At 32.7% G+C, this 12,868-nt stretch overlaps 1 protein-coding gene across 1 annotated transcript; it reads left to right on the forward strand.

Moving 5' to 3' along the window:
• Nucleotides 1-3,754: 3,754 nt before the first annotated feature.
• On the forward strand, nucleotides 3,755-11,057 carry LOC102594226 (uncharacterized). Its single transcript, XM_006349353.2, has 5 exons — nucleotides 3,755-4,760; nucleotides 4,847-5,589; nucleotides 5,672-5,752; nucleotides 9,809-10,447; nucleotides 10,667-11,057. Exons 1-5 carry the CDS (start codon nucleotides 4,667-4,669, stop codon nucleotides 10,769-10,771), a joined length of 1,662 nt encoding a protein of 553 aa, XP_006349415.1. The 5' UTR covers nucleotides 3,755-4,666; the 3' UTR covers nucleotides 10,772-11,057.
• Nucleotides 11,058-12,868: the final 1,811 nt, after the last annotated feature.

Here is a 12,868-nt window from a genome sequence, read left to right on the forward strand (position 1 = left end):
ATTGTAAAATTAAATGGACCCCACTATACTCAATGATAGAAGACATAGTATGTAATTTAGTAGAAAAGTGTAGGGTTTTTTCTAAAGATGTTAAGAAGGTCCAAATAATAAGGCTCATAGTACAATTTTTTCTATGCAATACTTATCACTTTGAGAAGTTGGAATGACAAAAATATCCCCACTTGCCAATTGAATGACCAATAAGCAGCCTTTGAAACTCTCTCTTCTAATATATAAAAAATTTGTGAAATAACATAAGAATTTTTATTTTTTTTTAAGAAAATACATTTCAATTTGATAAGGGATCATATTTAAGCATTTGTTTCAACTCATTAGTCTTTTTTTTTGTTCTAATACTTACCTCATTGGATAAAAGCAAAGATAATATCTCAAATGATCACTCAACTATGACTTCTTTTCACATAAAATCACTCAACTTTGATTTTTAACTCAGAAGTTACTATGAGTTTTTTTCACAGAAAATCACTAAACTTTGATTTTTAACTCAAAAGTCATTCATTTTTTCATAGAAAGTCGCTCAAAAATAGGTGTTTACTTAAAAAAGTCACTCAACTTATTTCATTAATTTTTTCAATAAAATTTGTTGACATGAAATTAACTACTAAAATTTTAAAAATTAAAAAAATATTATTTAATAAGCCTCCCCTCTAAATTTAACTATTAAAATTTTCTTATTTCTACATGAAAATTTTAATTATATTTTAATTTTTTTTTCTGTGCTTCTTGGAATCGCATCCTCTAGTTTCCATGGGGAATGGGGATTAAGTTTCACATACTGCTTTCTTTTCCTAAACTTTAATACATAAATTAAGGAATAATATGAATAAATTTACATGATAATGCAGACAATTCAAAAATTACCTTCAGATTTCAATTACGAAATATAATTTTTTAACCAATCATGATTTTTTTCTCATCGATATTGTTGGTCACTAAACAACATATAGATAAATACAACTAGCTAGTCAAATTGGCAAATATAATCACATGTGATTTGCAAGATCTCAAAGAATCCATAAAAATATGCCGTGCTACTTAAAGATTTTACATTGAGGAATAATAATTTGACTCTGTATATTGATTTTATGGTTATTACCTGGAAATATTTTCCTAATTATATTTTTAGAGGGTCGAATCAAGTGGGGCGGGTCATTAAATGATTTAAATAAGGGAAAATTGTATATAATAGCAAACTATTAATTCAAATTAAATGCTATAAATATAGTTTGATTTAATTGTACCTCATAACAAACTGTTGCTATTTCACCTCTCTCCTGGTGAATCTCGCTCGCCACTCTCGTTCTCTCCCTCGCCTCTCTTGTTTTTTATACAAACGCAAGTGTATAAAGTGCGTTTGTGCTTGTATAAAGCGAGAGAAAATTGTATATATACATATATTTTCGTTCCCCTCTCTCCCCTCACCCAGATCTCGCTCACCACTCTCGCAGATCTCGCTCTCTCACTCGCCTCTCTCACTTTATACAATTGATTTTTTGTATATGTATACCAAAGCAGATTATACAACTGCTTTCTTTTGTATATGTATAGTGAAATATACATATTTATGTTTGTTATGGAGCGCAATTATGCAAACTTTGCTATAACATACAAATATGAATTTTGTGTTTGCTATATGTGAAAGTTGCTCTTTAAATAATATCTTTTAAATTTTAGTTGTGAAGAAATTTTATTTAAAAAAATAATTAAATAGGTTAAGTGACTTTTTGGGAAAGAAGTTCATAATTGAGTGACTTTTGAATTAAAAATCAAAGTCAAGTGACTTTCTATGAAAAAAGTCTGTAGTTGAGTGATTTTTGAGTTAAAAATCAAAGTTAAGTAATTTTCTGTGAAAATATTTCATAATTGAGTAACCATCTGAGATATTATCTCATAAAAGCATAGTATAACAATACAAATAACGTTTGATTGAAAACTAATTTTTTTTTCCACTTTTACGTGGGGACTTAAATGCATACACTATATGTGTATTTCATGATAATTATTTACAAATTTTGTGTTACTACATTTTATTAACATATTGATATAAAACATTAACACTCTGTTTGGATCATTTGGTTTGACTGTATCGTATTGTATTGTAATTCATAAATTTACTAAAATATCCTTAATTATTCTAGGGTAGGAGGTTTGACTAGAATTAAATAATAGAAGGTAAAGGGTAAAATAGTATTATGAAATATTATGTAAAGATATAATTGGAAAAATAATATTTTGAAATATTATGTAAAGATATAATTGGAAAAATAAATTAAGTAACAATGGGAACACACCAAATTGGTTGTTCCATAAAATGGGGGTTTTCATTGTCACGTAACAACATAATTTAACAATACAATACAATATATTTTAAGTAACGATCAAAACAAACATTATAGGCATAGTAACGATACAATACAATACAATGGGTAACAATGATTCAAACAGAGTGTAACACTATGGAAACATATTGTAATACAAAGTTATATGGTAGATTAAAACATACGTTCCTATTTAGTTGTCACTATTTTAGATTTTGTTCTTTTTAAGAAATTAAATAAATTTATTATTGTACCTTTATTTTATATTTTCTTAAAGTCAAATTTTTAACTATTAATAAATAAGATCTACTTTTTTAAAAGTCCAAATCAACATTAATTCATATAAAAATTACAAAGTAAAATAAATAAGCAAACTTAACTTATTTTCTTATACTCCATGGAGATTAAATTACAAGTGAAGTATATTATAATTGAAATGCATTAAACAACAATTTCAAATTTTTATGTTTGAAATTAGAGCCAAAATTTCAATATGAATTGATCCCAAATTTAAAATTTTACACTTAATTTCCGTATAGTATTTTATGCAAATATATATATATATATATATATTTTACCCTCCATCTTTTATTATTAGTTTGTTTGTTTGTTGAGATTTTTGTTCGAATGTAGGATTTTTAGAGTATAATGGTAGGAGTAATTAATTAAGTAATTACAATGAACATAAATTAGCTATTTTTTTTTATGTTGGTCAAATGCATATTCAAGACTAATAATAACTTTAAAAGATAAAAACACGAAGAATAGTATCATTTGTGTAATGATTTTGTAAAATGACAAGTACTTGAATAACACATATTTTTAGTAAGTACGACGTATAAAAATAGGAACAGAGAGAGTATAATATCAGTTACTTATTTAAACAACTAGCACTAATAAATTCATTTAAAAATTGTATTGTGATTTATTAGTGATTTATTTTGGTACTAATAATTGATATTGTATCACAAACACAATATTTTATTTTATATAATTGATCGTTAATGATTGTTATGCTATCAAATTAAGCATAACTTGACAAAATTAGTAAATAGCCACTAATACTTCCATTAGAGTATACTATCTATATCACTTCTTGAGGTGTAGACCTTTACATGGAATTTGTTTATGTGTGTTACTTTATGCACCGAATTATATGCCATTTTTTCTAATCGCTTTTAAATTTCTAAATATTAAATATATTTCTTTATTTTGAAAAGGAAAAAAATGTGAAGGACATTTTGCTACGGTACTGTACTTTTTTGTTTTTTTTTAATTAATTAGTTAATACTAATAAAAAAAAAACAGGAAAAGCTTGGCGACCACACTTTCTAGTCTTTCAAACTCCCACGCAGAAAACGGGGTACTAGTATTTAAAAAAAAAAAAAAAAAAATTTTCCATTTTCTGGTATTTGTTTCCGTATATGTCTCTATTTTTTATTTTCTGATCTCCAAATATTTCATAATCCGCAGCACACGGATGCATAAAATTCTTCTTCTACAAGTGTTTCTCTCTCACCATAACTCTTCCATATACAGACTTATTAATCTCTTTTAATTGTTACTATAATTATCATCATCATTATCTATTCCAGATTTTTTCGCTAAAAATACAAGAAAAAGACGGAACTGAATTGGGTTCTATTATTATTGAATTTTGATTATATTCTTTATTGGGTTTAATTCAATTTGACTGATTTGCTTGCGGATTGTTTTGATTCTTGAGTTAATTTTTCGGATTTTTGAAGGACAAAGTTCTGTTTTGGACTATGTTCTTGTGAATGGCGTCTTATATTGGTCTCTTTTGCAAGTTTTGAAATCTAGGGTTTCACTGTTTCCTTGTTATCTGTAGTGGGTCGGACTGATTTTTCACCGAAGAGTCATAGTTTTCTGGTTTCTTGGTTTATTCATTGGTGTTACTGATTGAAATTTAGTTGAGGATGGAATAGGGTTCTTGTTGATGATATATAGTGCACAGAATGAATAATCCATAGTGAATAGCATTGTCTGAAATCTTTTAGAGGGTGGTCTCTTTTTGAATCATATAGGGTTCTGGACATTTTTAATCTGACACCTATAGACTGATTTTGTTTCTAAAGCATATTCAAGGAGAAATATGGGGAGTGCAGACAAGTAGTCGAATCGTATTACTCTCGGGCTGGATTGACTCATCTAACTCACCCTTAAGGAGGTTGAGTGTTCCTCTTTAGTGTGATTGCTTATAGGATTATGATTTTTTGTCTTTTGGGGTTTAATTTTTGAAAGAGAGAAACTGGGTTGCTTGGAGGCATAGTACTAAAATAGGTTAGGAGTCCATTAGTAGTGCTATGGAAACAAGTGAACCTACATTAGCCCCACAATGGTTAAGGAGCAGTAAACATGTGACAAGCTTCGTCACCGCGTCATCCCCGTTGCATCCAGGTTACTTTCATGCTCTAATTAGTTTTTTCTGAAACATGCATTTTCATTTCACTTGAACTATTTGCTTCTTTCTGTTCTCATTATAGATGATGCCGCCCCATCAAAACTTGCACACAAGAGATCACTGTCAGTGAATACGGACAGTAAAGAGTGGAGGCGTCCTGCTGCATCTGATCGAGCCATCTCATCACGGACTCGGTGGAGCTCCAACAGTAGTAACTCCCCTAACTTTCAATCTTACAATAGTTTTAGAAATCATCACAGAGACATTGATAAAGACATTAACGATTACCGGGAGACATCAACTTTAAGAAATCATAGGTCTAGGGACTTTCCTGATACTTCGAGGAAACATCACTGGGAAATATTTGAGGAAGGGTTAAGACAGTCTCCTTCAATGACTTCTGGTAGAATTAGTGAGAAATGGCCTAGGAATTTGAGCAATGCTGGTAAGATCAAACTACCTGACAACAATGGCATGCTTGCTTCAGTTTGTGGTGCGGATAAAGCAATTGAATGTGGCATCCGACCCTTAGTAACTGAAAAACGACAAGCATCACCTGGCCTTGGAAGAGTCGGATCTCCTGGTTTGGGTACCAGGACTCAGAGTATACCAACAAGTCCATCAGGCACTACTGGCAATAAGTTGGCATCTGCGTTAGCAGTTACTACAGCAGTGGCCGGCAATGATAACTCTGGTCTATCTTCCATGAAACGAGCTGCCTCTTCTGGACTTTCTTCTCCAATTTTTAGCAAGTCAAGTGGTAGATGTCTTAATATGGCTGAAACTGTCGCAAAGGGTCTTCCTTGTGCTCAGACTATTTCCCAGGTTTGTTTCCCTTTTTGTTTATATGGTTGTGGCTTAAATGAGAAAGTTCACATGCTCATACTCTTAATGTTTAACATAACAGGTGTCCCAAGCAAATCACCGACTTGAAGAGCTTGCTATGAAGCAATCTAGGCAATTGATACCATTGGTGGCTAAGGCCTCGGTAAGAGTTTTGCAACCATCTTCTTTCCGATAGCTCATAGCTTAGGTGTCGAAGTGCTTATTTACTTCCTGATTTTCTTCTTTTGCTTCCTATAGATGTTTAATTACTATATACATGAACTTCATAAAAAAAATTAAAAATCACTATATACATGAAAGTCATTCGCAAAGATTTACTATAAAGGGCAGTTAATTGATAGAATTGCTTGCCCTTGTATGACCTAACACCTTTATTAGAAGGTTTAATTGGGTAGCCTTTGGGAATTCTTAAGTAATGCTTCAGAGACTCTACTAAGTTGATTTTCTCACCTTTTCCACTAGTGATTACTATGAGTGTGACACTCAAGTGTTTCCCTTCTCTTGCAGGATTAATTATACAAATGCATTTATTACTCCCGTGTTTCCCTTCTCCTGCACGATTGATTATACAAAAGCATTTATTACTCACACGTTTCCCTTCTCTTGCACGATTAATTATATAAATGCATTTATTATGCATAGCTAGATAACATGGTCTATGTGTATCCTGACCAAGGACAATTTACTGTCAGTTACCAGTAAGAATCGCATAGACAGTGTAACAATGACAATCCAAGAGAATCAATGATGTTCTGAGAAAAAAGAGTTATTCTATTTTTATTGTGCTTCTTTGTCCATTTATGATACCTCGTGCTTGGCTTGAACTACATGGATATAGTTTCTAAAACTGGATTATTTGCTATTCAAAATCACACAATTCTGTTTAAATTAGGAAAACCAGCTAATGAATCAGGAACTTAGTAAATTGTGCAAATTAATGGGTAAACGAATGTGAATCATTTCACGCCTGCTTATAACCCGTCATTGCCCCCCTTTCCCTCCCTGCTTTCTGTTTCTTTTGGGATTGTTTGGAAATACATTCTGCGGTCACATAAGTAAGTTTGTTCACTTCAAGACAGCTATATTTCTCATACTGGCTTGTCTAATCATTTTCTCCTTCAGTGAGAAAGCAAGACAGAAGTTGAATATACTATTAGGCATTCGCATCCATCTCACTGTCCCCGAGTTCTCTTCCTCTCGATCCAACCAATACTTTTTGACCTTTAAAGATGTGTATTATGATTTTTCTACATAGTTGATGCTTGAAATAGTTCATCAAAGTGTATTATCTTATCGAAAGAAAAAAAGGTCACGGAAGCGTGTAAGAAAACAAATTTTTACTTACTAAAAAAGAAAAAAAATCTCGTCTTCACGTCTTTCTTCTTGAACATTTAAGTTGTTACTATTTCCTTATCAAAAAAAAAACATTTAAGTTGAAGAAAAGACAATCTGATAACCTTTTTTTTTGTGATGTTAAAGACTTAGAAAATTATATGCACCTTTATTTCCTAACACAATTCATTTATGGCTTTTTAAACTATGTTATATTCATCGTCTAATTCATAACTTGGAGAAATAATGAAGTATTCTTGGTTTAAACTCTCAATGTAGTAATTGTGGCTTGTGGATTTCGATTCTTTGTGTGCTCAAGCTTTTGAGCTCAACTTTTAATAGCTATTTTACAGATCACGATTTAATTCATAACTTGGAGAACTGATGAAACCGGTTCTTGGTTTCAATCCTTGACGTAATAACTGTGGCTTGTGGGTTTTGATCTCTGTCTCCATGCTTTTGAGCTCAATTGTTAAAAGTTATTTTAGGATTGTATAATTTTCCTTGGCTCTATATCTTGGGCAAATTATAGTTTATCTTATATCCCCAGTTGATGAAATATAAGACAGATTTTGAGTTACTGTGAAAAAAAATAATTAAAATTGAGGCTTGACTTGTACTTTTAAACACTGAAATTCACACACTTTACTGAGTTCAACCAACCAACAACCATTCTTTATTTATTTTTTCTTTGTTGTCTATTCTCCTGACAACTGACGGGCGTGGTAAGTTGTGGGGATTATTTATATACAATCTAGCAACAGATCTGGTGCACATACAAGTAAGTAGTCATAACCAAAAGAGATGCAAAAAGAAGGGGCTTGTATTTTAGAAAATGTTTCTTTAGTTGTTACGTTGAACTGTCTAATGAGCCCTTGACATACCCATATGCCGTTCCAACATTTCAAAACCTCAGTCACTCTTAATTTTCTGATTTGGAATTATGAGGCAATTCTTGGAAAATATTGTTGTGCTCAAAAACTGTATACGAAGATCCGACTCAGAGGTATTTTGGGATTCAAGGATAAATTTCAAAGGGTGGTGTGGGGTGGGGTGGAGAAGACAGAAAATCGAGGGCATTATGATTGAGTTTGACATTGTCATGACAAAGCATTTTTTTCTATGGATGATAGATCATAACAGACTTGCCTACTATTATCCTGAGTCCTGACTGATCATCATGCATCACAAGTTATTATGGATGAGCTGTGTTCTGTGTTCATAAGAATTGTTCATGTTGCAGGTAGGACTTCATGTCTCGGTTAAACTTGTCACCTGGTTTGTGACATAGACATGACCAATTCTCACTAACTAGGGGAAGACAGACCCTCTCTCCTATCAATATCGATCGTTTACCCTTTCCTTCAAATGTTAGGTCCTTATTTTCTTGGTGGTGCTGGGCTGCCATTTCCCAAAAGCATATAAGTGAGTTGCTGTCCAATTTTTATGGCCTCTTATTGAAATAACAAAAAATAGAAAGAGACTAACCAAAAGGGAGCTGCTTACAAAGACACAGAGACGGCTTGTTCAATTGTCACTATTTTAAAGGCCTACCTATAAAAAATACAAAACCTGTATGGGGGGAAATGACAGATGGGATGGCTGGATCCCCCTTCTCCATGTCAGCCTTTCCAGCAATTGGACAGAAGGAGGTTTTATATCACTCTCATTTTCCTGTAAACTACTGGAAGTAACTATGCATGGTTTATCGAAGTGCACTTATTGTGTACAAATGCCTACTTACCTAGGTTACAAAATACATTTTCTCCTAAAAGGAGGGACCAAAGTTTATCCCGTACAGCCCTTGCTGGTGTTTGTATATGATAGGGCCTCATGTAATATAATGTCAAACTGCAAAGTGTCATCCATTTCAAATTTGGAATCTTCCTCTTTTTAATGTTGCATGATATGCTTGCTCTTCCCTTTGTGACATGTATTGTCGGTGTTTCAGTGGAAAACAAATCTTATTTCTTTGTTTATGACTTGAAGAATGCCTATATGAGAATTTAGTGGCGGAGCCAGAAATTTCACGAAGGGTGTCCAAAAAAGCTTAAACGTTGCAACAAGTGAGATTTGAACTCGCGACCGCCTTAAGCCTGAACTTCTCAAGCGTGCCAGAGACCACTAGGCTACAACACTTCATTGATTCAAGGGTGTCCAAATATGTTATTTAACCATTTAACATATCATTCTACTTGTATATATAGTATAATTTTCCGACGTGAGTATATAGTGTAGCTATGCTACTGTATGAGATCACACATTTTTATCTTCTAATCCACCATAAATCCTTTCATGTATCCGAAATTGTGCAACATCCGTGAGTTTTCTGTTTGGGAAATCTATGTTGGCTGACAATATTAAAAAAAAATATCGAAATTGCTGTGTAGCCTATGTATTTTCCAAGAACTGAAGAGCGAAAATTCAAGATTGCTTCTTTTGTTGTAAAATTTCCTTTTTTATTGGTGTTATTTAGAAAATGTGCATATTCTAATTGCAGGGAAACCATTTATGTATACTTTCCTATACTTGAACAATCCACGTTCTACACCATTATGGAAACATATGGCATGCCTTTCTGAAGGCGTTTTAGGGAAAATTATGAGTGGGGACTAGGTTAACAATAGGAAGTTATGGAAAGAAGTAATAAGTGAAAGATGGAAGGAAGTCATAATGTGGTGGTAGAATACTTTATCTGATTCCTGCAGTCCCTATTTTTTTGTTTTCTGCAGCTTCATTTAGTAATTCATTTCAGTCCAATTTTGTATACCACTTGTTTCCCCCCTCCCCCGTAGACCCCATTAATCATATGTTCGACATGAATTACTAACTTGATAAGATACAATTCTGCAATCTTTGATTTCAGGTGCCAAATCCTTCTGATAAATCTAGAACCAAGGTTGAGTTGCGGCAACAAATCGTCTCATCGTCTCATCCTGTCGGTCACAGTCTCTCAAGCGTCTGCATCTCAAGCAGGATTCACGTCTATAAGCCAACAAGAGAGAGGAATGGTGTTTCTTCTATTGTTAACAGTAGCTTGAGCCCAAATAAACACAGCAGAGGGCCAAATGCGCTTTTGGCTGTTCCCGTGTCTGCTTCTACACACAGTCCAGCAAATATTGCAGCTCCCTCTACCTTTGAACCCAAGCCTGTTGGGACAATGGTGCAAAAGAAATTATCATCCCAAGCTCGGAGTCGGAATGATTTCTTCGATCTTATGAGAAAGAAATCTAATGCACATGGTATCACTCAGGATCAAGACGCCTCACTATCTGATGAGACCCCAAGGGTCGAGCAATCAACTGAGATCTTGGGTGAAAATACATGCAACAGTGACTCTTCCGACAGAAAGAATACTGACAAGAGCTTTTCAAATTGTGATGCAATGTTGTGTTCAGACGAGGAAGAGGCTGCACTATTGCGTTCTATGGGCTGGGAGGAAAATGCTGATGAGGGCGGCCTTACAGAGGAGGAGATCAGTGCCTTCTACAAAGATGTTACAAAGGTAGTTGTTCTATCTAGTTGACGAAATCATATTTCTAATACATGGAGCAGTTGAAATTTTATCTGAACATGCTGTGATAGTTTTTATTGTATTACTAACATTTCTTCTCAGAATAGGTGCAGGGCATCAATTCGAAGCTGTTGTTAAGAAGTACAAAGCTCCAGTTTATTGACTGAAAATATTTCCTGGCACTAAACAAGCCTTTTTTTTTTTGTGCAGTGCATCAATTCGAAGCTGTCATTTAAGACAATGCCAGGCTTACAATCGAAGTTTATGTTGCCTCTCCACTCTGGAATTGGAGGTGTTGGCGCCATTTCTTCTTGATACAGCTCAACCCAAATGCTTGGGTAATGATTTTTGTCTGTACTTGATTCAGAAACTTTTCTGATCCGTTTCTTGTTCGATAGATTTTGTGGGAAGCAATGAGAGAATAGAGATGGTTATAGTTTAATGTGCTTTCCCAGTCCTGTGGATGGATCTTGATTGGTTTTGGCACCTTTTTACTTCATAGATTCTGGTAATATATAGATTGTGCCTTTGATTAGGAGGGTTGGAAACTAACTTCTTAAGAATGACCCTATTAATTAGAGTTTAAAATGTTAGTTGCCTCTACTTTACAAAAGAAAATTGTTTCTAGAAATCATATCTGCTTTGAAAGTAATTATAATAATGTGCATGCAGCATGTTGAATTAGGATTTGGTATTGTAGGTTTTTATTATGGTTCTTTAGAGTTGAGGTTGGTACCCATATGCTTCTTTGATGCTTATATTGTTTGGTAAATAACTTTTTGCCACGATTTGGCTAGTGTTTGGCCATATATTTTTGGTAAATTATTTCGATGATAATTTGGGTAAATTTTCACCATGTGTTTGGTCATAGTATTTTGGGGAAACATATTTCACTTTTAAAAAAAATATGATTTACACCCATAAATTTTAAAAACTATCAAAATTAATCATATGTTTGTATTTTATAGCAAGATAGAAACATAAACATAACAAGATTCATAACTCTCTCAATAAGTCAATTGGATCTTCGTTGCAGCAAATAACAAGTAGTGTCTATGGCACTGGAACAATGTGGTAATTCGGAATGTGTGCAATAAGCATCATTTCATACATGGTGAAGTAGATGAAGCCCAGACCCTGAGCTGATTGTTCGTCATTTTCAACAACACCATATCATCACTTTTATATTCACTGAATATGTCATCACTATTTAGGTGTTCACGTAAAAAATTATGTAATACAACGCAAACAACTACTATAAAGGGTGGTTTTGTAAAAGATAAAAGTTTGGTGTAGAATTTGAATTTTTAAAAGCTCCCAAATAAGGAGATTTGATCCAAATACTAGATTTTTTTCTAGGATTTGAAAATTTGGGTTATTTACCAAAAATATTTGTCAAATAATGATAAATTATATAGACAAACACTATTTATCAAAAGAAAATTCAAATTTTACTTGGGAAATCTATGGCCAAACGGGTCCTTGGAATCGCTCATGAACATGTCTAGTCAACTAGTGTGCTTTAACCCTCCTAATCACCGCTCTAATTGGGTCCTTCAGTAAATTAGGTTTTCAAATTAACAGCCGAAAATAGTACCTCTAATTGCTCAATTATATTGCTACTTATTAGATAATAGGGATTGTTAAGTCTAAAATGTGTACATTTTGGACCACCCTTTTTTCACAGTCTGTTAATTAATTTTTTTTATGGCTTTTTTGAAAAGACATTGTTATGTTGTGTTCTAATTACAAAGTTAATAAAGGAGGAGGAGGCCTAATTCATCAATTATATAATGATCAAAAGTTTGATTCTAGTAATATTTTTGAAATAAAGTCAAGCAAGAGGAAATTAAAAAACCAAAGTCAGGGCAACTATTTTGTCAATTGGACACAAGTTATCTTAATTGTCACCATCTCCAAGATTGGATTGGTCCTCGATCTAATCAATTATTTTACTATTTGATGATATATATAAAAATTAAATCAAGATTAGTTTAGGTCAAAGTATATATATTAAAAATCAAATTGGAATCATGTTAATTCTTATTGTCATCATAGTGATTAAAACATTACCGAGAAAATAGGAAGATCAAGTCATTTGGACACATGTATCAGAGAAGTTGACTTAATTTTAAAAAAATAAAAAAGTAAATAGCTTTTGTGAGAAGAAATGACTTCTAGCTAGGATATATTTTCTACTGTAATATTAGACTTTAGATCAAAGATTAGTAAGAAATATTCAAATTATTGGAAAATGAAGATTATTATAAGAAAATTGACGAAGATTATCACAAAATTCAAAGGAAACAATTATCCTAAGTATATAGATTATCGTCTCTCTATTTGTGAAACGCTTATGTCATATTCTATTTCATCTAATTGCACATATATAGTTCAGATTTAGGGTCGTTT

The sequence above is a fragment of the Solanum tuberosum genome, unplaced genomic scaffold, assembly GCF_000226075.1.
Source record: "Solanum tuberosum cultivar DM 1-3 516 R44 unplaced genomic scaffold, SolTub_3.0 scf00105, whole genome shotgun sequence".
In the NCBI taxonomy this organism is placed as follows: Eukaryota; Viridiplantae; Streptophyta; class Magnoliopsida; order Solanales; family Solanaceae; genus Solanum; species Solanum tuberosum.

Coding starts and splice junctions, on each gene's coding strand:
- LOC102594226 (XM_006349353.2), top strand. CDS start 4,667: ATGGAAACAAGTGAACCTACATTAGCCCCACAATGGTTAAGGAGCAGT. Junction 5,753..9,808: donor CATTGGTGGCTAAGGCCTCG/GTAAGAGTTTTG, acceptor CTTTGATTTCAG/GTGCCAAATCCTTCTGATAA. Junction 10,448..10,666: donor TCTACAAAGATGTTACAAAG/GTAGTTGTTCTA, acceptor TTTTTTGTGCAG/TGCATCAATTCGAAGCTGTC.